Source organism: Anabrus simplex, chromosome 3 (genome assembly GCF_040414725.1).
Source record: "Anabrus simplex isolate iqAnaSimp1 chromosome 3, ASM4041472v1, whole genome shotgun sequence".
NCBI lineage: Eukaryota > Metazoa > Arthropoda > Insecta > Orthoptera > Tettigoniidae > Anabrus > Anabrus simplex.
The window spans coordinates 229,442,574-229,470,044 of record NC_090267.1 but is presented as its reverse complement, the minus strand read 5'-3'; the positions used below and the strand labels follow the sequence as shown (position 1 = coordinate 229,470,044).

General features: G+C 38.1%; 1 protein-coding gene across 1 annotated transcript in view; it reads left to right on the top strand.

Moving 5' to 3' along the window:
* Tbcd (tubulin folding cofactor D) overlaps positions 1-26,541 on the top strand; it is a 278,977-nt gene extending 252,436 nt beyond the window's left edge. Inside the window, exons 17-18 of the mRNA XM_068226641.1 lie at positions 7,991-8,299; positions 23,202-26,541. Of these exons, the coding sequence (XP_068082742.1) occupies positions 7,991-8,299; positions 23,202-23,486 (594 nt within the window). The 3' untranslated portion in view covers positions 23,487-26,541. The remainder of the gene's footprint in view (positions 1-7,990; positions 8,300-23,201) is intronic.
* The last annotated feature ends 930 nt before the right edge of the window (positions 26,542-27,471 follow it).

The following is a 27,471-nucleotide window of genomic DNA, read 5'->3' as shown; positions in this document are numbered from 1 at the left end:
TTCTGTTGTTACATGTTCCCATGCTCTCGTCCAGTGAAGAGAAGGTGACGAAGAAATTTTTTTTGTATCAGGGTCCATTCCAGATTCATTGTCGGGTTGGTCCTTGTGCATACAGATTGAAAGATGGTGATCGTGTCATGTTGGGCACTTATAATATTCGCTCTCTGAGACGATATATTTCTGAGAATTAACAGTAATGTCTCCCAGGTGTTGTTTTGATAACACTAAATGTACTTGAGTTAGAAAACGTAAATTCATGTATAGGTTGTGAACCTAGACCTGACACTATTGTAGAAGCCATGAATAACTTGGGAATTTATTGAAACTGCAGAAGGAAATTAATGCAATAATTTTCTAAGTATATATATTTTTGCAATAAAAAACAAGTAATTGCTTGCTGCCATCTAAGAGAGGTAAGCCACCTGTGATGATGTGTGTGTGGTGTATATAATTATAACAACCTGGAACTGCAGAACACTTTGATGCTGAAGTGCAAAGATAGTGTTATTTACCTGTTGTTATGTTGTAAATATTATGAGTGTTGCTGACAAACTTTCAGAAGAAAATCGGCAGGAATTATTACAAGTGTTATATGATATCATTGGAACAGACACTCTACAGTGAGATACAAGATATGATTATGTATGTTTTTTTAAAAAGTGTTTATTACATATACTGATGTATGTATCCGCCGTATTCGTGTAGTGTGTTATTTTCACATAAGTTATATTTGTAAATAACAGGAGGGTGTAAGGAACCATCCAGGCTTCTCCAGCCGTACTAATTTATTGTACAGTCCTATTAACGTGATATCACTCGATATCAAGATTATCCACCATCGGCAATTTTTCATAAAGACAAATTAATTTAACTTCAATCAATTGTAAATAAGGCTTTTGGAATCATATTGTATATATTAGAACATCATTTATTATTTAAATTATAAGATAGGAATTCATTATATACTGTAAATATGGTCAATATGTTGAGTCTGAATTTGTGTCACTTCATCTCATATTGTGTACACAGAAAAGTTATTCTTGATGCTTGGGAAGTTGGAATGACTCACAGGTTTTAACTCATGAGCAATGTATTGTACAGTGCCCCGCACGAGGCTAGCCCAAGCTACGTGACATCATCGACACGCCTACTGGTTACGGGTGAAGAATGAGGAGAGGGAAGATATGATATGAGATCTACGAATCAGATGCTTCGTTGTAAAGAGATTTGGTATGGAGCAATTACCAAGAGTGGGGAGAGCTTGGGTATATCATCTTGCGCGGAGCAATCTTCAACACACAACTACAATTTATTTTTGAGACAGTGAGTGGTTGCTTCGAGACACAATTATTATTTTCGGGACAGTGAGTTGTTGCTTCGAGATACAGTACGTAGCTGCTGTGATGTTGTCGGATCACGGTGAGACGAAACAAGCATACAGCTTGTGATATATTCTATAATTATTCTGGACGAAGAACTACGTTAGTTCAAGTCCACGGTACTTGGTACAAGTCTGTATTATATGAGGAGAATAAGTTGGATTAAGATTTCTGATAATATGGAAAAATTCACAACACTGAAGTTTCTCCTCATACGATCAACGGTGATCAATTTTCGCAAGCATAGGGCCAATGTCTAAATTAAAGACTAGGCAATTAGGGAGTGCTAGTCCAGATAGCCCAAACCATATCGCAGAAGGAAGGAAGGATGTCCATGGAGCCAGTCTGCAACGAGAACAGGGGAACGAGTAATAACAGAATACAGATGACCTCAACGGAAGCTACAGTTGGTGAGCCACAATTAGATAATGCAAGCAACAGTAAATTACAGTAACATAAAATTCTTAATTCCCTCCAAGCTAAAAGGTACTTGTCCGACTCATCTCATTTTTTGTGTTTAATAAATTCATTTGACCAGATATTGCGTTAATTTTCTTTCTAAAAGCGATACTTAATGGTTAATTATTTAAAATCCTACCCCTGTATTAAGTATAAGTCTCTATGCTGTTAAATATAAATTTTGCTGTACAGTTTTGTTTAAAACTGTAATGCTGGCACCCACACAATACATAGAGAAATGGGAAACCATGGAGTGATAATTGATTCTATGTGCGTGGCAATTTGCGGGCAGGCCACATATAGTTTATATTTATATTCATGTGTCCCCAGCTATTAATTTTCGTCTCCTCAAGTGTGAACTTAGGAGAGCGAACAGTTACACTCTTATTATTGAAAGACAGTGTGCTGTAATAATTGATAGCTTGTATTCAAGGGAATAAACAATATGCGTAAATATAAATCAGTTTAGCTAAGCGACGAATTGCTGAGCTTTTGATAGAAAAGAGATAGGGATCAGCTATTACCGGACAAGAATCTCCATTGAAGATATCAGGGTCGAAAGGTAATGAAATGTTATCAGAATCAGATTGTTCTCACCAGAAAAGTGTCGCATCAACTTCAAGCAATATAAGTCCTGCACCTTTATCCAACAATCATGACATGACAGAAATTACAATCCCCATAACTTAGGAAAGGTAGCATTGTGAGAAACAAAATGCAGGTGAATCATTTTCCGTTCTTTGGAGTAGGAGAAGAAGAAGAAGAGACAAGCTTTATCAGTGTTCGTACAGAAGCTGCTGGGAAAGGAAAGGAAGGGAAGGAAAAACATACGGTTTTGGTGACTTTTTGGTAAGGAATCGGGAAGAAAATATCACTTGAACTTTGATTTTATTTTCTCACCAATTGTAATTTTTACACTTATATCCCATTTTTCTTCCATAATATCCAGCTAATTGTAACAAACTTTGTATGGTATATGTATCACAGTTATATTAAGAAACCAGCTTATAGAATTTTTAATTACAGAATTTTTTCAAGTAGCAGAGATTTTTAAGTCCTAAATTTTAGAATGTAAAATTTACACAAACTTTAGTATGATATATCTTTTCATATAAATTATGTACAGAAAAGTTGATACATAGTGTTTTTAAAAGACGTGTTATATACCTATTTACAAATTTGCATTAACATGTTAATTAAATTTCATGAAAAAATGGAATTAAAAATTTCAAAAAATTAAAAAAAAACCCCATTTTTTTTGGAAGAGCTATTAATTGTACATGAATGAAATTTTTGTGATACTTCTGCTTTTATGTAGGTGACATTCCCACGAAGTTTCATGAAAATCCATGCATTAGGTAAAAATATATTTACAATATATACAATCCCTAGATGTCACGAAAGATGGATGCGCTAGTGTAAGGGGCGGGAAGCGTTGTGATGTCAGTAGAGAAGCAGAAACGGTAGAATTGGTCAGTCAGGAATACTCTGTGACTTTGAACGTGGACTAGTTGGTGAATGTCACCTGTGTAAAAAATACGTCAGGGGCATTTCAACCCTTATAAAGCTGCTAAAGTCGACTGTTGTTGATATGATTGTGAAGCGGAAATGCGAAGGAACAACCGCATATAAACCAAGACCAGGCAGAACTCACTTAATGATGGATAGGGACCATCGAGCATTGCGGAGGGTCGTTGTAAAAAAATCGCAAGAAATCAGCGGAAGGAATCGCTCATGAATTCCAAAGTGCTACCAGTAGTCTAGCCAGCACAATGACTGTACATTGGAAGTTAAAAAGAATGGGGTACAATGGTAAGGCTGCTGCTCATAAGCCAAGCATTTCTGTAGTCAGTGCTAAGTGATGGTTGAGATGGTGTAAAGAGCGACATCACTGGACAGTAGATGACTGGAAATGAGTGATTTGGAGTAATGAATCACACCATACCCTGTGACAATCCAATGGAAGTGGTTGGCTTTGGCGAAGCCTGGAGTACGTTACCTGCATTCGTGTAGTGCCAGCGGTAAAGTATGGAGGAGGTGGTGTTGTTTTTTGTGGTTAGGGTATGGTCCTTTTACTGCACTTAAAAAACTCTAAACGCAGAAGGTTATGAACACATTTTAAGCCATTGTTACTGCATACAGTAGAGGACCGGTTCCAAAAGTGATCGTTTGTATCACCGCGGTAATTCACCCTGTCATAAAGCTGCATTGGCGAGGCAATGGTTTGTGGACAATAACATTCCTGAAATGGACTGGCCTGCCCAGAGTACCAACCTGAACCCAATGGAACACCTTTGGGATGAGTTAGAATGTCGACTTTGCTCCAGACCCTAGCGCCCAACATCACTACCTACTCTGGTTTCGGCTCTTGAGGGTGAATGGGCTGCCATTCCTCTACCGACATTGTCACTTCATTGAAAGTTTTGAAGTGTCCCCAGCAGAATTAAAGCTGTCATAAAGGCGAAGGGTGGACCCACTCCATATTAATGTCCAGTAATAGAGAGCATGACATGCCTAAGTGCAATTTCAGATGGGTATCTGGATACTTTTGATCATGTAATATATGTAGGTGGTTTGAAAAGTTCTCGGAATGTACTAGAATTAAGTATCTTACTCGGTGGAACTGTTTTTATTTTTCAACATAGTCTCCCTGTAGACTAATGCATTTGATCCAGCGATGTTCCAATGCCTTGATCCCATCTTGGAAAATGAGATTCCTCCAGGCCTGCAAAATACCTCTCCAATTCGGCTGTCAGTTCTCCCCTTGTAGAAAATCTCTGTCCACCGAGGAAAATTTTCAACTTGGGGAATAGATGAAAGTCTGATGGTGCCAAATCAGGTGAATAAGGTGGATGTGGCAACAATTTGTACCCCAGTTCATGAAGTTTTGTCATGGCAATAACACTTGTGTGCGGCGGAGCGTTGTCCTGATGAAAGATGACCCTTTTCCTTGCCAAACCAAGCCTTGTTTCGCGTATCTTTTCCTGTAGTTGGTCTAGGAGGTTATAGTATTGCCCCGTAATTGTTTGGCCAGTAGGAAGATAATCTATCAGCAGAATGCCTTTTGCATCCCAGAAAACTGAGGCCATGACCTTTCTGGCCGAACGCACTGCCTTTGCTTTCTTTGGTGGTGGTCAATCAGCATGTTTCCACTGCTTTGACTGCTGTTTTGTCTCTGGGGTATAGTAGTGGACCCAAGTTTTATCTGTAGTCACAAACTGGCGCAAAAATATCTTGTTGGTTGCACTGAAAACGGGCCAGACTTTGTTCGGACATTTCCAATCTGGTGCGTTTATTGTCCAATGTCAAGAGCCGCGGCACCCATCTTGCGGATAATTTTTTCATAGCCAATTTTTCGGTTATGTCACAAGTGAACTATGTAGTGCAAGTGGAAAGTGTTTTTTAAAGACTTTATTTGTAAAGTACGATATGATGTTTCATTTATTGTGACCTAACCTCTACTGTTATGTGTAAAGTATGATATAATGTAAATGACCTAACCTGTACTGTGTAAGATTTGTGATATATGCATTTGTAAATAGTAGAATTCTGTTCTATATTTCCTGGAAGGATCCAGAAAGTTACATGAATTGTTGAACAGGGTGTGTTGTTTTGTAGGTAATGTATTCCAGACAATATTTCTGACTGTTTCAGGAAATACGACGTTCGCGATCAGGCGTATTCTAGAATGTTTGTCAGAGTTCGCGAATGAAAGTAGGGTTGTGATTGGTGAGTCTAGGTGGCAATAGGGAACTCATGCACGCTGATTGGTTGTTCCAAGGCCAGAGTTTACCTATATATTGAGAGAGGGGCAGTGTTCATAATAATTCGGTATTCTAAATTCTGTCGGTCTTGGTCTATCTGTCTGTGAGCAGCCTATCTGGTTGACGTCACCTGTTTTCCGGGAGGGCACACCTTTGGTTAAGCACTCTTACTTTCCGTTCCGGTTAAAATTTCCGTAATGTTCGTTTGCAATTTCGTATAGGAGTCTGCCCTAGCCTAACCTAGATTCGCCAAATTAATTATTTAGTACACCCTAGCTTTTCAGCTGGGCTTGCCTGTTTGTTTTCAAGGCATTCCCTTTTCTTATTTCACGAAATATGTAGATTGTAATTTAATATATTTACCTTGGGCTTTGCCTCTGGTAGTTCTGTATCACTTGAGATACGCTAGATTTTGGAGAACCTGTTCACTTCACTGTAAATTGCATTGTACGACTGCATTGGTAACTAGATGTATAGTTGATTTGAAATTTGAATTTATACTACTTCGAAGGTATTATCAAAGAACCTCTAAGTTATGTATATCACAGAACTTATAGTTCGTAAGTTAGAATTGTAGTTAGAATGTATTTGTAAAATTCTTTTGTAAATAATATTTTTCAAATCTAAGTATCACGCCGATTTATTTCGGAATCTGCAATCTAAGCCATGTCCATGCCTTTGGGAGGTTCCCAGCCTTTTCCACCTTCCCGGTTTGTTGTCCAGTAGTTGGCCGTACTGATATTTACGTACATGTTGTTGTTGGAGATCCGTGTAATACCAGCTAATGTTTTTCTGAGTGTGTAGTGTTCTCTGATATTGTGTAGTTGCTCTTACCTTCCCCCTTTACTGTGTTTGCGCCTTGGTTTGTGTAACCACTGTAGTTAAGGTTACAGGTTTAAATATGATATACCCATTCAGAAGACATCCCTACAGCTTCAGCGATCTCCCGCACTTTCAGTCGACGATCCTCCATGACCATTTTATGCACTTTTGTGATAAATTCTGGGGTCGTAACACTTTTTGGCCGTCCACTACGCGGATCATCATCCAAGCTCTCCCGACCAAATTTAAACTCGCTGGTCCACTTGGCAACAGTTGAAAATGAAGGAGCAGAGTCCTGCAGTGTGTTCTGAAAGTCGGCATGAATTTCCTTTGCTTTGATACCTTTCTTTACAAAGTATTTAATCACTGCTCGAATCTCAGTTTTTTCCATTGTCACAAATCACTATGCATGAACAACAACAAAGAGTTGTCACTACCACACTCCTGCAGCTAGAGCACTGACGCGCCACATGTTCACTCACAAAGGATGTGTGATTATTGCGCGGGAATCTCGTTGCTCTAGCACTGACATCTAGCGGTGATTCCAAGAACTTTTCAAACCGTCCTCATACATGGAAATAAATTGAAGCCCTCTGTTGCCTCCTGTGCATACCATGTACCCAACTAATGGGATTATTCACAGTGTAAAATTAACAATAGATAAAACAAAAAACACATTTATAATTTCTTGAAAATACAGTAAGTTAACTGTAGTTCCAAAATTGTACACATATAGAACACTTGAATCTCTTCAATAGGAAATGCATTACATCACAGCTTTGTGGCAACGAGTCTCGAAATTAATCACATGCAACTGTTTTCGTGAAGCAGAATTCAGCATTTGTTAGACTCGATTGATGCAGGTGATGACAGTTTTGGCGGTGACAAAAAATGGCACAGTTTGGGAGATTGGGCTCTGTTTGACGTATATACAGATGTCAACAACAAAGTCATTACTACAGAACCAATGATAATCCGTGAAATTATTTAAGGCATTCATTAGGAGCTGGACAATGACAACTGATGATGATCAGCCGTCTAACACTTCCGTGAGTTTTAATGAGGTTTTTAATACCCTAGAAACAATCAAATGTTTTATGATGCATCGTAATTTGTCTGGTGAAATAATCTAAGACCTATCTTGATTTGAGGGCATGGTTTATGCCATAGCAGCAGGCAATAACAGTCTAAAATAACCATTTTTTGTGGTTTTTTTAGAATGTTGTGCAGTGTAAGCTGTAAGTTAATATTAACCCCAATATATATTTTCAGTGCAATGCATTCCTGTGTTTTCTTCCCCGATATATTGTAGGCACACTTTCAGTTACATATTTTTCACACATATGTTTTTGTCTTCCTCTTCACTCCCCTGAAAAATGTATAAATGAATTTGATTTCTTTTGTATTTATGCACTTTATTATCATTACTTATTTAATATTGTAGTTATTCAATAACAGTTGCAATAAATTCATCCTGAGCACCAGATTCTCTCTGGGTAATTTCCAGAGCTCTTGTTGTATTACCTAATGATAATTTTTTGAACTTTTATGTATTTTCTGTTGTAGGTGAAGCATTCCTGTTCATCCCTGTTCTCTTACCTGAAAGGTCTTCAAGACAATAGTGAGGAGCTGAAGCGACTCTGTGATATCATAGTGGAAATATTCAGTAAACACCAGTTTGATGACCGCGTTATCGTTCCCCTGTTTGGGTTTTTGGATCGGTTAATGGGATCTGGCTGTATTCGTGCAGTTCTTCAAGATCCAAACTCAACCTTTGCTTCCAGCATCTTGAAGCATGTAAAGATTGAGATCACTAAGACTCGTGAAGTGACCAAACTAGTTTCCAGTGTAGACGTACTCTGTCAGCTAATACAGGTGATTATGTTTGAGATTTTCAGATGTCACTGTTCATACATTCCGTGGTTTCCCATTTTCACACCAGGCAAATGCTGGGGCTGTACCTTAATTAAGGCCACGGCCGCTTCCTTCCAACTCCTAGGCCTTTCCTATCCCATCGTCGCCATAAGACCTATCTGTGTCGGTGCGACGTAAATCCCCTAGCAGAAAAAAACTGTTCATACAGGTCTTTCCTATAAATGGAAGATGGTGTCAGAATCAACTCTTAATTTAAAACATTAAAGAAGAATAAAAGTAGGTACTTCTGACATTAAGGTAAAATACAGTCTAATTTTTATTGCAATATTTTATCATACATTGGTGGTTGGAGTGATTGTTTTACTAGGCATAAGAATAAGTTGGTTCTTCTTCATCTTTTCCCAATTACCTCGGTTTGGCACTTTGAATAACTTGGGCTGGTTTTACAGCCAAATGCCTTTCCTGACACCAACCCTGTGTGGGGGAATGTATTCACTATTGTGTGTTCCTGTGATGGTTTGTTGTGTGATGTGTTGTATATATTTTAAAGTGTGTGTTAAAATGAATACTAACATCTAGCCCCTGAACTAGATGAATTACTCAGACATGATTAATATTCCCGGCTGGGCCGGGAATTGAACCTGGGACCCTCTGAACCGAAGGCTAGTATGCTGATCATAACAGCCAAAGCACCCTTTATTTAGCATTAGTGTTGGTAAAGCACTCTTTATTTGGACGGTGTTATGCATCAACCGGCTAAGCGACAATTTTCCAAAAATGGAATACTGGCACCATCTACCGCCTAAGGGATCGAACTAACTGCTCGAATACTCACGGAGCTCTGTTTGAATTTAAACAGATGTAACGGAAGAAAAACGTAAGCGCTACTATCATAATGCGGGGTTACAAGTTATGCATCAACCGTCTATGCGCCTTATTGAAAGGTCTGATTCGGCAAGTGGTATATAGCGTTTTGTAACATCCGGCTAAACGACATCACACACAGTTTTACTCTCCCGAAATATTAGCTGGCAAGCTGATTTTAGTAGCCTATGTTGGAAACACTGTTTGTTTATTAAGAATTGGCGGGCTTTCTCTAGAATTGTTGTGGTGTGGTGTGCTCGTCACTCTTAATCTCGCATGATGACAACGAGAACGCAAAAAATACTTGCGTTATAGTCCGTGGAACAGTTGGAGGAGATTGAAAGTAGAACTGAAAGGGACATGTCCTATATATCACAGGTATGAAGTACGAGTTATTGTTATACAGTGCATTATCATGAGTGCTTGCTAGTTTTTACTGGATATAAGTGTACAGTTGCCTGTTTTGATTTATGTAACTTAATTTCACAAAGCAGTTTAGTAATACGTACAGCATGGTCATAAGCTTTCATTAAGTTAGTAATTAATTAAGTCGCCCGCTAAGGCCTTGAAGTAGATGCGTTAGCACAGGTGATAATGGTGTGCCTGGAAGGATGTGGGTTCGATTCCTCATCAGTTAGTCAGCATTTCTTTTTCTGCTATTTGTATTACGACTTCATCATTTATTTGCTCTTTTCCTCGAAGGATGGGTTATGGGGCGAGTGAGTCGTTTTCAACTGATATTGTGGTCTTCTCCCTCGAGTATGTGTAAATTTAATCATTTCCTTTGATATACGCGTTCACGTTGCAGAATATTAGACGATTAGATTATTAGAATTCTTTATATCTTATGTAAAGCCTTGGGGAAGTAACGTATTATGTTGTTGCAGGTAGCAACAAGCCGCATGGCTGGAGAAAACGAGGATACTCTGTCGCCTGCAGCAAGCTGCGCTGTAGAAAGAAGCCAATGGGAATCATTTTCAAGTGACCCTGCTGAACTTACCCCTCTGTTACCTGCTGCATACAATAATTGCGATATTTTATTCCAGTGTGGTGAGGATGTTCTCACACCTACATCAAAAAATGACTTTTTCAGTGTGCAAGATACCGAAAATTCTCACACGTATGATCCAAGTTTACGAAACAACAATAATGATTCAGTACAGGAAAGTAATGTAACAGACCAACATGCCACTGTAGAGAACTGTCAAGCCAACTGTCTGAAGTGAGGTTTAGTAATAATAATTGTGTTTCGGAAGTCGTCAACTCTGTTAATAATGTGAAAGCTGGAAATGAAAGTGTCAACGATTCCATAGCGATCGCTGATTCGCCTTCATTAAATTCAGGAAATTTGATCACAGCCCGTATATCTGAAGGGAGACCAAGAAGGGGACGAAAAAGAAAAGTATCTGATCAGAGCATGGACGACAGAAAAAAGAAATGCCAGCTAATCGAGTCATATGTTAGCCAACGTGGGAAGGTTGTCGATGCTAAAGAATTTTGAGACTTCCATTGCCAGGATAAATGCCATGAAAAAGTAGGTGTAGAAGAAAGAAGGAAGGAATTCAATAATTTCTGGAGTTTGGAGTCTTACGAAGCTAAGGTTTTGTTCATTTCTAGCAAAGTATCCATGGTCGAGGTAAAGAGAAAGAGAGTCAAGGGAACAAGCAGAAGAACCTGCACTAGAATTTACACTTTGGCGGGTGTGCGAGTGTGCAAACGAATTTTTACTCAAACTCTTAGAATATCTGGGGACAGGATCGATGCATATATGAAAAAAACAAGAAATTTCGAAGTGATTAAAGATGGTAGGGGAAATCTAACGCTGTAAATAGGTTACACGAAGGTAAGGTGGCCGAAGTAATCAGCCACATAAACCAATTCCCTAGGTATAAGTCACACTATTGCAGGGCAGAGACTAGTAGTGACTTCCTCCCATCACATGTCACTATTCCGGTCTTGTACGGCCTGTACAGAAATGAATATTCGGAGCCTGTGTCATTGTCCTCCTACAAGAAAATATTTTATACTAAATTTAATCTGAGGCGCAAAGCACTTAAGAAAGACACCTGCAGTGTTTGCGATTCTCTGAATGCTCAACTGAAAGGTCATGTGGATTCGCTTGACCTAAGGCAACAACTGGAGATCCATCAAGAGCTAGCGGAAAGGGCGCATTCTGAAATGAAGAATGATATGAAGCGTGCTGCTACGATCGAAGATTTAGCGGTTCTGACATTCGACCTCCAGCGGACTCTACCTTTGCCAAAAATCTCCACTAATGTAGTATTCTACAAACGCGTATTGTGGCTGTACAACTGTGGAGTTCATGATGGAGGGTCAAATAAAGGCTACTGCTATGTCTGGGTAGAAGGGCAAGCTGGCCGTGGAGCACAAGAGATAGGGTCTTGTCTCAGACAACATCTCATGGAAAATTTAGACGAGGGAAAGAAACATCTAATATTGTGGTCAGATTCTTGTGGGGGACAGAACAGGAACATAAAGCTTGTTCTTATGTTGAAGAGTATCCTGGCTTCACATCCAACATTAGAAACCATTCGAATGAAATTTCTAATACCTGGGCACAGTTTCTTGCCCAATGATGATGACTTCGGAGACACAGAGTGCTCCTTAAAGTTTCAGCAGCGGCTGTACACTCCTGATGATTACATACAAGTCATGAAGCAATGCCGTAGAAAAAACAAATTTATAGTAGAAGAGATGAAGAAAGAAGACTTCGTGGGATCTGCTTGTTTAGAAAAGAAGGTAATGAACAGGAAGAAAGGCGTTGAAGGTAAGACTGTCAGTTGGCTGAAAACCAGGGAAATTGAAATCAAAAAGAAAAAAACCATATTCACTTATTTTGAAAACGTCTTTCAATAGCAGTGAAGGTCAGGAAATTTGCTTGAAAAGAAAAAGCTCATCACGTCTGAGAGATCACGACGTATTTCGGGATGACAGTCTAGAACTTCTATGGCCTAATGGGAAGCCAATATCAGAACCCAAACTGAAAGACTTGAAGAGTATCATGCATCTCATTCCAAGTGACTGTAGAGGTTTCTATGAAAAACTGTATTCAAATGGCGGAACATATGACGATATAGATGGTTTTGACGAAAACCTTGATTTTACACTGCAAACTGAGAGTGTGTGAGAAATGAAAATGAACTGTAACTGTAACTAGATTTATATTTTGTTACCTAGTAACCTAGTAAACACTTTCTACTATTCACATAGTCCTATTAATGTATGTTTCTGTAAAATTCTGATATAATAAAATAGTAATAGGTATTGAAAATCCAATATTTTATTGCTGGTTCTTTTATATTTTGCTTTAAACTGTAACTGTTCACTAACCTAGTAAACACTTTCCACTATCCACATAGTCCTATTAATGTATGTTTTTGTAAAATTCTTATACAATACAATAGTAATAGGTATTGAAAATCCAATATTTTATTGCTGGTTCTTGGTTATTAACAACAAAATCTCACATAGTGGCGCTTAACTTGTTGTTGCATAACTACAAGTTCCGTAACCCTGAGCATCACAATGTTAACCGCCGCAGTTTGGTGCTTAGCCGCTTGATGCATATCTTCGACCCGTAAACTGCAAATACGGCTAAGTTAAATTTTAGGAAAACAAAGAAAATATTGCTCTGAATGAATTTTCATGTGAATATTAGCATTACGTGCATTTCATTACGTACCTGTACCAAATATTGATTTATTTTGTCTAAAATATCTCTTCTAAGATGGTTTTAAATGTGAAAACTTTTGAACGCGTTTTGCTCAAAACTAAGATTTGACGCTTAGCCGGTTGATGCATAACACCGTCCATTTAGCATTAGTGTTGGTAAAGCACCCTTCATTTAGCATTAGTATTAGTGTTGTATGGAGAGGAATATTCCTAACTACAAAACGAGTTCTTTTTTTTGTTTTTTTTTTGTTTGTCATGTTTAAGTGGAGTAGGACCAGCCAAATGTATTGCCGTGTGTGAACTTACACAACCGCATGCTTATCCTATCATAGTTGAAAATGTTTATTGGCTTCAGTTATGAGGTAGTGGGAAGTGTGTGGAAGAAAAAAAAAAAGGCCTCAGCTATCAGGTGCAAGCATTTTAGTTTCATGCCATCTAGCTGCTTGCTCGTCAATTTCGACATTCAGTTTTACTCTAGGCTTACTAGATTGCAGAGTAAACCGAATCTCTCTTGGGTGATCTATGGCAGAGTTTTAATTACCGTATTTACGCGAATAATCCCCGCCACCAAATAATCTCCGCACTCTAACTTTAGGAAGGCTGATTTTGAGAAAAGAATCACAACAGTGACTCAAATAAAACCCGCACACCAATTTCGTGCCTCAATTAAAAAAAAAAAATATGCGGGTATTCGTGTAAATACGGTAAGTTTGTCAGATAAACAGTGTTACCAGAGATATTTTACATTCCAACATCGTACAGCATTGAGTGTCGAATGGACCTTGGGACGTGTTTCGCCCAATTTGATTGTAATGTATAAGTCATAAGCATTCAGACGAATGTAATGTATTGAATAGGTTGAACGTTTTAGTAAACTTGATTGTTTTAAGATAGTATATAAATTTTCAATACAGATCAACCATAAAATATATTACATGTAATTGACCTTTTTTATTGCCCTTCAAAAATCCGACTACCTTTGCCAGGTTTGAACCTGCTATCTTTGGATCTGAAGGCTGACACTCTACCACTGATAATTAGAGGGAGGTAGTGTGTGGGGTAGTTATGATAGATTGAGAGATGTGTATGGATGGTGGAGCTAGTCAGTGCATGTACCAACTTCTTCATCTGGGAGTTATACCTTGGGCAAGAAGGCAGACCTGTATCATACTTTCAGAACTCTGATGTACCGGGCAAGTTGGCCCTGCGGTTAGAGGCGCGTGGCTGTGAGCTTGCATCCAGGAGATAGTGGGTTCGAATCCCACTGTCGGCAGCCCTGAAGATGGTTTTCTGTGGTTTCCCATTTTCACTCTAGGCCACTTCCAAGTCCTAGGCCTTTCCTATCCCATCGTCGCCATAAGACCTATCTGTGTCAGTGCGATGTGAAGCCACCTCTCTGATGTATAAGCCTACTCTGGCGTCATGCTTCCAAGTCTCATAGGTGTATAGATTCCGACTGTAGTCAACTGACCAAGTAAGTTTTGTTGTTTATGGTGTAATGTGAGAAAAGGAATGGAAATCAATGTTAAATAGAACTGAATAAAATGTGTATAACTGAAGGGAATGGAGAGTTGCTATTGTAGCCCTTGTGTATAAAGTCGAGGGTGATAAACATAAAGCCGAAAATTACAGGCCAGTCAGTTTGACATGTATTACATGTAAACTTTGAGAAAACATTATTTCGGAGTATAATAGACATACTTGCGAAACTTATAACTGGTTCGACAGAAGGCAGTTGAGGTTTAGGAAAGGTTAACCCAATGAAGCTCAGCTTGTAGGATTCCAGCAAGATATAGCAGATATCTTGGATTATGGAGTTCAAATGGACTGTATCGTGATTGACCTATCTAAGACATTTGATCATGGAAGAGTACTGGCAAAAATGAGTGCAGTTTGACTAGACAGAAGAGTGACTGAATGCGTGGCTATATTTCTAGAAAATAGAACCTGGGAGAATTAGAGTAGGTGAAGTATTATCTGATCCTGTAATCATTAAGGGGGGAATTTCTGAAGGCAGTATTATTGGAACTTTATGTTTTCATATATATATATAAATGACATGAGTAAAGAATCAGAGATAAGGCTTTTTGCAGATGATATACTGTATAGAGTATTAAATGAGTTAAAAGATTGTGAACGACTGCAAAAAGACCTCGACAATGTTGTGAGATGGACAGCAGGCTGGTATGATGATAAACAGTGTTAAAAGTCAGGTTGTGAGTTTCACAAATAGGAAAAGTCCTCTCATTTTTAATCACTGTGTTGATGGGGTGAAAGTTCCTTATGGGGATTACCTAAGTGTTAATACAGTATAAGGAAAGATTTACATGGGGGTAATCACATAAACAGGATTATAAATAAAGGGTACAAATCTCTGCACATGATTATGAGGGTATTTAGGGGTTATAATAAGGATATAAAGGAGAGGGCATATGTCTCTGGTAAGACTCCAACTAGAGTATGGATCCAGTGTATGGAACTCCCACCAGAATGATTTGATTTGAGAATTGGAAAAAATGCAAGGAAAAGCAGCTCGATTTGTTCTGGGTGATTTCCGACAAAAGAGTAGTGTTATGAAAATATTGCAAAGTTTGAGGTGGGAAAACTTGAAGAAAGGGGAGGAGCTGCTCGACTAAATGGATGTTCCGAGCTGTCAGTGGAGAGATGGCATGGAATGACATTAGTTGATGTTGAGTGGTGCTTTTAACAATAGGAAAGATCACAATGTATATATATAAAATAAGAGTTTTGTCTGTACATTGCTTAGAATTTAAAAAAGGATGGTATTTCTGTATCAGTAGTGTCCACTGTAACAAGGAAATGCACTTTTATTTTTTGTAATTTCTGTATGTATGTATGTACACGCATCACGAGAAAATGGGTGAAGAAAATTTAGTGAAAATCGGTATGCAAAGTTGCAGAATAAGTCGCTACAATCTAGGTCATAAATAATTTTATTTACGCTGAGTAAAATGGTAGTTTAGGGGAAGGCCTAACATTTAATTCTCAAATATTTATGTTATTAGTGGTCGTATCTTAATGAAAATCGGTAGGCGAAATCAGGGAATAAGTCGCTACAATACATTGTAAAGTCCTTACTATTTGGGATATTTACAGTCCAGTAAAAAGCCAAATTAGTGTTTTCAATTGCATTGCAATTTCTTTATATTGAAAACTAGAGAATAGCCTGCAGACAGTAGCTTGCAAGTGAGTGACAATGGTTAACATTCTGGTGTTAGAATTAGAGCATTTGTAAAGATCAGCTCAGTTGGCTTAAGATGTACAGTATATATTGATAGAAGTTCTTAAGTGCTAATAGCAAACACATTTACACATTTAAAACGATTATTAAATAAAGCAACGTGAGGTCAAAAGCTGCAGAAATCATGCAAACAATGATTGAATTCTAAATATGTATCATCAAGTGTTTTCTCGTTGCTGACTAGATAATTGTGGTTTATATTTGAAAATGTCAAGAATAAGCATCGCCTGTTTTCATGTTTTGTCTTTTTCTTGCCTTCCTATTGCTCCCTCTGCCTGGCTCTATGGCTAAATGGTTAGCATGCTGGCCTTTGGTTCAAGGAGTCCCAGATTCAATTTTCGGCCTGGTTGTAGTTTTTAACCTTGAATGGTTAACTCCGATGCCTTTGGGGCTGGGTAAGTGTGCAGTCTTTAGCATTAGAATTCATCATGGATAAGGCTCCATCCTCACAGAAGCGCGAGTCACCTATAAGGAGTCAACTCAGGGTGCACCAGACTTCTCCGGAGGCCACACATCGTTATCATTATTATTGCTCTCTCTTATCATTCTGACCTCTCAGAATGATTATTCTAATTCTTTGTTCCTATCATTCAGTATTTGATTTTATTTGTCACATGTTTGTTCTCTTTCCATTACTTGAAATCTGAAAAATTTCCTTGGCAACCATTTTATGATTGGCAATGGAAACACCATCAACAACATTTCCACGAGCCTCTACTCTAAGGCTAGTAGGGGTGAACTAAGAAATAAAGACATTTGGTAACAACAAGGAATCATTAAAAAGCCTGTTAAAATCTTCAACTTCTTCAATTTTGAAACCATTTATTAAGTGTAATATGTAAGTGAACATCTTCGAGAGGTGTGGCATTCCAGTTGATGAGCCCACTAACACACTGGGGTGAAACACTGTTTATTTTGCAGCTGAGAAAGCTTGAATATTCTTAATTTTTGTTGAAGTATAATGATTTATTGTACTTGTATTATTTTGTTCATATTATTATTATTAAGCGTATGGAATTTACAGAATGGACAAGTACATACAATATTATACAAAAGAAAAACCTGCAAAGAATACATGGTAAGTAGGGAACAATTACACATGAATATCTAAATTATTTATCCACTGCACTAGGGATACTGAGACATCAGCAAAGTCTTTTCGGTCTCCACCATAAGCACGCAGAGGGCATTCGTCCATTATATTATGCATGGTCTGGACTAAAGCACCACAATCACACGCTGGAGAGTCCCTGAAGCCCCACTGGTGAAGGGAGAATGCAGATCTTCCACAATTTGTGCGGAACCTGTTTAGTGATGCCCACGTTCTTCTTGGCAAACTGAAACCAGCTGGGGCGTGGTTTGGATTAAAGAGGCTTGGCCACTCCGGAGCTGTACGAATCCATTGCTCTTTCCATTCCTCTTTTAAATTGAAACCAGCATCCATTAGATTCTTAGCTGTTTTCATCGGTGGCTTACAGGATTTCAGCCTTTGTCTCCAGAGATCTGCAACATCTCTATGGATAGGTAGAGTTGGATTGGACATGATCTTATCATATTCTTGAACAAGGGCTCTTGAACGTCGCAGGCTTGGTGGAGCAATGTGGGACAGGACTGGCAGCCAGTGCGTTGCAGTAGGCTTCAGAGTACCAGAGATGATACGCATGGTGGTGTTAAGTTGTACATCGACTTTCTTCACGTGGCAACTGTTAAGCCATACTGAAGAGCAGTATTCGGCTGCAGAATACACGAGGCCAAGCGCAGTACGTCGTAATGTGTCCGCTGAAGCACCCCATGAAGTTCCACACAATTTAAACAGAATATTATTACGTGATCTCAACTTAGATCCGAGGTTTTCAAGATGCTTTCTATAAGATAGGGTTCGGTCAAGCGTTACCCCGAGGTACTTTGGAGTAGGATTGTGCTTTAGCACTGAGCCATTGAAGCGTACTTGGAGTTTTGTATTAGCCAACTTGTTGTCGAGATGGAAGCAAGCAGATTCTGTCTTATTCATACTGGGTTGTAGTCTCCAGTTTCGGAAGTAAGAGCTAAGTGTATCCAGGTCAGACGTCAGGATGGCCTCGGCATGGCTGAGATCTGGATGTTGAATGGCAATGGCTAGGTCGTCTGCATAAGAGAATTTTACTGATTTTGTCTCAGGAATATCCGATATGTAGAGATTGAATAGAAGAGGTGCCAATACTGATCCCTGGGGAAGGCCATTTTTTAGTTTCCTAAGACGACTAATGTCATCATACATGACAACACGGAAGAGCCTTTCGGTTAGCATATTGTTGATCAGTGTGGTTACAGTTTTGCAAGGGATAACTCGTTGCAGCTTCAAAATCAACCCTTGCCTCCACACAGTATCATATGCAGCCTTTAGATCTACAAAGACTGCAGATGTTTTAGAGCCCCTTTGAAAACCAGCCTCAATGTGAGTTGTTAGTGCTAGCACCTGGTCAACACAGCTTCGGTTCTGCCTGAATCCAGCTTGCTCTACCGGGATCACTTCATTAATGGCCGAACTAATTCTGTTGTACACAAGTCTCTCAAGGAGTTTATAGCAAACACTCAGCAATGCTATTGGTCGGTAGCTATCGACTTGGTCTTCCTGTTTACCGGGTTTCAGAATTGCAATGATCTTGCTTACCCGGAATTCATTTAGCAGATGCCCAGACGATAAGATATTAGAGTAGAATTTAGCCAACCAGAGCCTTGTGTTTGGACCACTATGTATCAGAAACTCAGGAAATATCCCATCAAAGCCAGCAGCTTTACCAGGTTTGAGGCTTTTAATAGCAGTATCTACTTCCAGATGTGAAAATGGTTCCGAGTATATGGAGTTGTCCTGCAAGTTGCTTTTCTGTTGTTTGAGCAACTTCTTTACTTGGACGGTATATTTCTTATCAGAGGGCGCTCGTGACATTTTAACAATATGTTCAGCTACTAGGTTGGGGGTGATGCAACCATTTCTCTTGTGGTAGGTTCTGTTTCCGGTAAGTTTCCTGAGAAGACTCCAGGCTTTTCTGCTGGACTGTTTGAAGTCCATAGTCTCAACCGTATTGTTCCACTTCTGCTGTCGAGATTAATCTAAACTGTAACAGAGCACTTGCTATTTCAGGATCTCCACCTTGTAAATACTCCTCATAGAGTGTCTCACAAGTTTCATTCCATCCAGGGATATACTCTTTCTGCAGCCCTCTTGGGATATATTTCTTGGCAATTGAGATAATAAGTTCAGCAAAACGTTCGTAGTTAGACTGAATAGGCGGTATAAATCGGACACATTTGTCAAGATCTTCTGAAAAGCAATACCACTTGGCTTTATTGAAATTCCAGCGTGGTCGAGGTGTGCTTTTAACCAAAGGTATTTGTATTCCTGTAGTTATCATGACAGGTCTGTGTTGACTGTGGGGAAAGTTTTCCATTACTGTCTTTGCAGTAGGCAGGACAATACCGTTTACATTTTCAGTGACAAAGCAAAGATCAGGATTGTATTCTCTCTTTCAGCGGGCTGACTTAAAGGTTCCTCTATCTTTCACATCGAAAACCAAGTGTAGATTATTAGCTTCAGCCCAGGTGACTAGTTGAGAGCCACATTCATCTGCATCATCATATTTCCAGTTCGGATGGTGACTATTGAAATCTCCGACATATATTGCTGGATGATTCTGGGTGAGGAGCACTTCATTTGACCAAGCCACAGATGGTGGTTTATACACATTTACCACTTTGATGCCCGATATGTCAACAGTTACCACGTGAACATCGTCAGTCACCGTTGCTGAAATGAGCCGAACATCTTGTAGATTTTAACGAGCATAGGTTGCTGCCCCATACATTTGGTGGTGGGTTGCCCCAATAGCGATATAACCAGGGATTTTTCCTCTCGATCTTAGCTGTTCCTCAGTCGCAGTATGAGTTTCTTGAATGGTCACTAAATCGATGTTGTTTTCAAGAAGGATTCCAGAAAGATGTTCACTCTTCGATCTGGATATGCCTTCGATGTTTATTTGGCATATTCGTAAAGAAGGTCCTAGTATCTTTGCAGGTTGGTCCTGAGAAGGACCATTTGCAGAAGTTCTCTCTGAGTCCATTTGGCCAGGAGATCAACGTCTGTTGATAGTTTGGCTGCCGATTTGTTGTTGTTCGCTTAGCACCACCCAGGGAACACGTGCAGGGCAATATGGAGGTAAATCCTGCGGATGTGAGCAACGTTCATTCCCCATTTTGTTCATATGACATGCATGTACTGATATTACCAAAATCGGTATTGATAGTTTTCTACTCAAGGTCAATAGTGCATACTGCCTAAGTTATTTGTTGAACAGTTTTCATATTAACATCTTAAATGTTCTGTATGCAACTAATAGTAAAGAGTTTAGTCATGACTAGAGCCCGGATTTCCTTGCACTATCAAATCTCAAAATATGCATGCATTCATGCACTATCATACGGCAAAACATGCACAATAAACTGGAAAATATGCCCTATCAAAATTCAGTTCCTTTTGAAACATTGTACAACAACTAATTTCTCCAAATTGTTTTGATTTAAGCTCATCCCTTTATCTGTCAGCACATTCTCAAGCACAGAAAATGATATTTCTACGTCACATGAAGTGACAGGTGCATACTTAAATGAAGACATTGGGGACAAAGTGAGGTTAAATTGTACGTCTTTGGCATTTTCACCACAATGGGTCTTTATAAGTTTGACGAACTCAGAATCAGGATTTGAATGGATCACTTTGTTAAACCCATCTCTAGCTGCCGCAGCTACTTCTCTGTGCGTTGATTGCAGACGCATTTCAATGTCATGAATAACTGGTAATGATAGCCTGCTGCGATAACGAAGACGTGTGGTGAGTGAGAGTTCCTTGTAGGAAATTTGAGGATGACAACGGAAGATGGTTCATTTAAAAACCAAGTTTTGTAAGCTGTTATGTCAGTAACGCAGTGTCACAGAAAGTGCTATACAAGTTATGTTTGTTTCGTCTAACATAGACACAAAAATGAGCCGTCAGTGAGCAATGCACAATTTATGGTTCAATTTATAGCAATTGTAAACACTGTCTAAGATCGAAAAACCTGTCTCTAGCTATTGCAGATGCCACAATGTCCAATCGTACATCATCACGCCAATACATTCTCATTCGTGGATACGGAATATTCCCCATAACTATATTTACTCCAAAGAATGTTTTAATTTTGGATGCACTAGTTTTCAATTCTTTTCCATTCTTAGACAATGAGTAATTGTTGGTGTAGTAGGCAGTAGTTTCAAAAAAGTCATCTGGGAAGTATTCTGAGAAATATTCCAATGGCCTCTTAACTGTGTGGTCCTGAAAAAAATGAAAAAAACCGTCTGAGGCCATTGAATACTTTCTGTTAATCTACAAAATACAATTAAAAATAAAACTAGTGCTTACCATTGTTTCCACATAATTAAAGGGTGACGGTGTAGGTTTCGTTAAAAAAGGCTTCCGTCTCCAGAGTAAAGGTCTAGAATTTGGAGTGGGTGCTGGTAATTTTGGCGATGGTACTGCATCAGGTTCGTCTCCTTCACTGTCACTTTCAGAATTGCACAAAACTTCTGGTCTTTCAAGAAGACCAGCAGAATTATCATCATCATCATCATCATCATCATCATCATCATCCGAAAGACCTTCAATTTCAGAGTCACTTCCTTCTAGCAATTCCAAAATTTTTCCTTCGTCATTTTCCAGTGATTCGAACTCTGAAATATAAAATAAATGAGGCATGTAAATGAATACTTTCGGCCTTACTACTACCTAGTTCTGTTTGCTCGTGTAAGCAATATCACGACATGCAGGATTTATTATGAAAAATTACATTATACTAAAGCAATATCACAAGAACTCAAGTGTGACAACACAGCACTCCATTATGCATCGTCTGTAAGAAGACCTAGCCCGCACAATTGTGCGTATCAAAATTCAAAACCTCGTGGTATCACATACGATGATGTATCTTCAAAATTTACGTTCACTAACCAATGTACACACTTCACTGAATATATTCCGCTGTTCAGTAAAGCTTCTAGATAAATATAAACGCAGTAAATAAATACTTACTTTTGGCACTACTGCTTTCCGCCATCTTGCCGATCAACTGTGCTTTTTAAACTCTTCTTTCTTCGCCCTGGCAGTCAAACGCTAACTAAAAACAATTGAAATACGCGCCACGTGTCCCGCACAATCACTGCAGTCCGGTCTAGCACCGAGAAAATGTCAAATACGGTCAGGGATAAATAAAGTATGAACCCGCACAATTGAATAACTTTGGTTGTCACATAGGAGGCTGTCTCTCAGCAATAATGTATAATGTAGAAAAATGGTCCCAAATTCTGCAAAGCAACATTCATAAACGGCACTGTCATGCAAGTTAACATTATATATGCACCAAAGTCAGAAGAAAAGTCATATTATACAATATTAAATGACCAAATATTCGCTATTAAATTCAAAATCTCCAAATATGCATTACGCATGAATTTTCTCCTGAAAAGGCCAAAACATGCAAACATGCAGGGAAAATGAATGGTTATTTGGAATCATTGAGCCATAAAACAAATATTTGCAAAGTTTAAGAAGTGTAACCAGCTTATTTAAAAACCTGCATTTGCATGGAAATCCGGGCTCTAGTCGTGATCTGTGTTGGAAAGTGAGATTTAAATTCTGTTAGAAGAGTTTCCTACTGGGCCAAGTGGCTCAGAAAGGCACTGGCTTTCTGAGGTCAGGTTGGCAGGCATCTCCAAAGACCGTAAGAATAGGTAGTGAGATGTTTTCACATTAACATTATTTCAGTATTAGTAAAATTTTTACTAGTGAAGACTTAAAAAGTGACAAGTTAAAATGCTTTTCCTTTCTTAAACTTATAATTTTAGAATGTTTATATTAATTTATTAGATTTTAACATTACAGTAATCCAGACTACTGGACAAATTTCACACCACAGAAAATGTGCAGGACAGACCATAATATTCCTTATTCCTTAATTAAACTGTATAGAAATCATTTGGAAGTAGTGGAAATTTTGGACTCCTTTTTTCTTCTTACAGGTGAATGGTGCAGTGTCAAGGGGAGCATTGGTTCAACTAAGTATATTCCTCTGCTATCGTTTCTTGTGGGTTCGCAAAATGACTGCTGCACGGCTGTATGAAGCACTTATGTTGTATGGCGAAGATAGTGTTATACCATCTGAGAATTTGGATGACGTCATGACACTGCTAAGTGACACTAACTGGGAGGAGGATGTGAACATTGTTAAACCAACACGCAATAAGTTGTGTGAACTCATGGGAGTGCCAGTTCCTAAAGTTACATCAGCTGTTCAAAAGCCTTAAATTATTTTGCATTCAGCCAGCATTGTTACCAGTATGTGATAAATAGACATCTCTCTTGCCATTTTCAAAGATCTCGAATTGTATGGTTATTCTTCAGCAATATTCATAGCATTCTCCTTGTTCAGAATTTATTTAAAACTCCTATACCAGTACAGATTTTTTTCATTTATTCCAGATATATAAATTTTATATTAAGAAAATTATTTTCTTCATCTTGAAGTCTTTGTTTTACATGAACAATTAAATCAAGGGTATGTGGTATAGATTGTGTTGCATCATTAACACTTTAAGTTGGTGAGTTTAAAGAATTTATTATTTTTTAAAAATTTAATGAATACAGTGGAGATTATTGAACGAGCATGGATAATTCTATTTCCTCCATAGCAGTTTTAAGACTGGTCATTACTTCAAATTTTTGCTTATTGTTGTAGTTCGAGTAAAGCAAGTTTCTTCTTAAAACCATAATAAGAGCTGTGAACTAATTCACAATTAAAAGAATGAAGATTCAGTTAGTTATACATTATCAAATATGAGTTGTGATTTTGTAGTATTTGATCTTACTTTTCAGCCAGAAGTATCTTTGTTAACCCTGCACAGGTCGCATATCAGAACGTAACGTAATGTTCGAGGTCGCATGGCGTCTGACTGCCTCCATTCATTTTCACTGCTTTTCTTACGTATTATTTTTTCTCGAGGTTTAAAGTCATTGCTTTACATCTTGTAAAATGTTCAGTTAATAAGAAGAGGATATAAAATTGGTATACATATGTATTACAAAGTTATAAAGTATAAGAAATAATTTGATAAACATAAACTTAAAATAAACTTAAATTATCAGCAGTAAATAAACTGGAATGTTATATTCAGTGCAAAATAAAGTGAATTTAGACTGTAAGATGCAATAAAGCATACTTTTCATCAGAAACCAAAGTACATGCATGCACAAGAAGTTAGCAGTCAGGACAAATCGGCTGAGCGTGCTGCTTGCAAAGGTAGTTCTTGCATTCTCTGCATTTATACCGAGTGTTTTTTTTTTCGATCGCCCACACTTGTGACACCTTTGCCTCTTGGAACCAGAATTTGCTTCTGTAGGAATTTGCTTCCTTGAACTGACATGACTGATGAAGAGAATGGGTGATTTTCCCGAAACATGTATGTTAAATTAATAATATTCTATCATTATAAGGTGTATTGACAAGGTGGACTCAAAATAAAACTATAATAGTTTCTTTAATAGATCTAGACAAGTCAGTACAGGTTCAAAGCAAATACCTATTTTGATTAAGTTTATCGGTAGTAAATATGTAACGATATTGTGGCATTGAGTGTGAACGTTTCTTGGTGGACAGTCTTTGACCCACTTGGAAATGTTGTCACGCCCAATGAAACACTTAGATGTTACCACTTAAATCTTCTTCAGGGTCACTTATATCACAGTTGTCATTGTGCTCTTTGGTGTCCATATCTTCTTCATGGGTTTCTACAGGGTCTTCTTCTGATTCACTCCATTCTTCATCTTGTACGTTTTGTTCACTTTCTTTGTGAAGCGTATCATGCACTTACTGCACATCTGCACCTTTAGAGAGGGCGATCTCTCTTTTTCCATCCATTTTACATTTAAAGACACTTATAAAAAATTAACATAATAACATAACTCAAAATTATCATTTAAAGAAATGAAAAAGTAGTGTAGAAATACTGATCTAAAAATCCACTTTTGAGTAACGGGAGAGGTCGCGTGGCGACTGACATACGCCAGAGGAGTCAACAGTGAAGTAAATCCTTTTGCCACAAGTAAACAATAGCAACTAAACCTGAACAGCTGGGATAGGATGCACAAAGAGGCTGCTGCTTGAAGGAAGAGAGAGCAACAATATCATAACCCTATAGACCATTCAATGAAACGTGATAGAAATTAGATGGTGTCTCACAGACACCTCGCGACCTGTCCAGGGTTAATAGATAGAATTTTTTATTTGAAAAGCAGACATCACTTTCATTTTTATTTATAAGTGCAACTGGATAGGGATACTGTAACTTACTTAATGTAATATCATATTTAGCTTATTTTGATCCAGGAAAATCCTAAGCAGTACCAGAATCCTCTAGGACTACCTATTCATTGTCCAGATATTAATTGTGGTGGGGGATTGTGGGTAATTTTACTTTTGCTCTAACCCCCTGCCACTGTTGTGCTGCAGTCTATTGTTTATCACATCTATTTTTTGGGGGCTCTCCACACAAGTAAACCTTTATTGAAAGTTTATGGAAGAGTTAGGAAATTCTTATTTCTATGGAAATTTTTACATTACTGTTCAAAATCTAGTACATACCTCGCATATTATTTATATGCAAGGTACTTCTTCATAAGCATATATTCTCTTGTTTGATTATTCCATTATCATTGTCAAGCTTTGACTTTCACTGTTATTGGTAATATTTCTTATACCTATGGTATTATGTTATTTCATATGTTTCAGTGGAAGATAAAAATAAACCTTAAACTTCGTTATCTGTTGAATTTTGAGAAATAATCATATCAAACTGGAAAAGAAAAATATTGCCTGGTATTCAGCTTTCTGACTGTTTAACCATTCAAAAGAAATGAGGCTTATGACATTGTTGATGTGTATACATTGCTGGTTTCATATTAACCCATTTGATAAGATTTGCATTCCAATGATAGCTATTTCCTTAACTTGTTTTTTTAACTCAAGTCATTTCTTTGAAATGCACAAGTACTGAAAGCTAAGCAGTAGTCAGAATAATTTATTTATCATGTGATTTTCATTTCTATGTATTAGTTACTATTGTAGATATTGATATGTATTTGTCCCTTGACTGTTATTTCTGTTTGCTTAATTGTTACTAATAGCAGAACTAGTCTCATTGAAGCTGTATGAAAGCACTGCATTCATTAACTAATGCAATTTTTTAAAACTATGAGATGCATTCTAAATTACATCTGATAATGGTGTAATATTGTTTTACATATTATTTTTATTCTGTATTTTTTTACAGGCAATGTAACATAGTAATAAAGTAATATTTACTTTCTAAATGAATGTTCTCATTTTTTCTTTCTGCTGAGATCGATGGACTGTTCATCAGGAATACTATTCCATGCAACACAGTTTCTGTTAGGCAGGTAAATGAGGTGGATAGATTTGGCATTTGGAGGAATTAGGACGAGAATTGTCTCAGTGTATTCACCATGTGAGGGTGCAAATAAGGATGAAATTAAAAAGTTTTATGAAGCATTGAATGACATCGTAGTCAGGGTCAACAGCAAGGATAGAATAGTGCTAATGGGCGATTTCAGTGTGAGAGTTGGAAATAGAACTGAAGGATACGAAAGGGTGATTGGTAAATTTGGGGAAGATATGGAAGTTAATCCCTATTAGACTGAATCCGCACATCCAGACTGTGGTGGTACAAGCATTTGATGAGGATGGAGCCTACGAGAACAGACAGAATAAATTTAGAAAGACAGGGGGGGGGGGGGGGGGGGAAAGACCTGCAGGAAGACCTAAACCTCAATGGATGGACATGATCAAGGTTGATGTAGTTACCAGAGGATGGACAGTAGATAGTGTTCTCCATGACAAGTTGTATATGGACAGGAAGAAGTGGAAGAGGTTCATTAACAGTACCCGGGAAACTGGAACTGTACAATGATGATGATGATGATGATGATGATGATGATGATGATTGGTGGACTTCTGTGCTAGTATGGGTTTAGCAGTTATGAATACTTTTTTCAAGCATAAGGCTATTCATCCCTATACATGGGAGGGTAGGGGAACCAGATCCATAGTAGACTATATCTTAACGGACTTCAAATTCAGGAAATCTGTTAGGAATGTACAGGATTTTAGTTTTCGATGATACAGACCACTATCTGCTCTGTATCGAATTAAGTATCTCTAGGCCTAGGATAGAGAAAGTGAAATCTGTCTGCAAGCAAAGAAGGGTAGAAAATCTC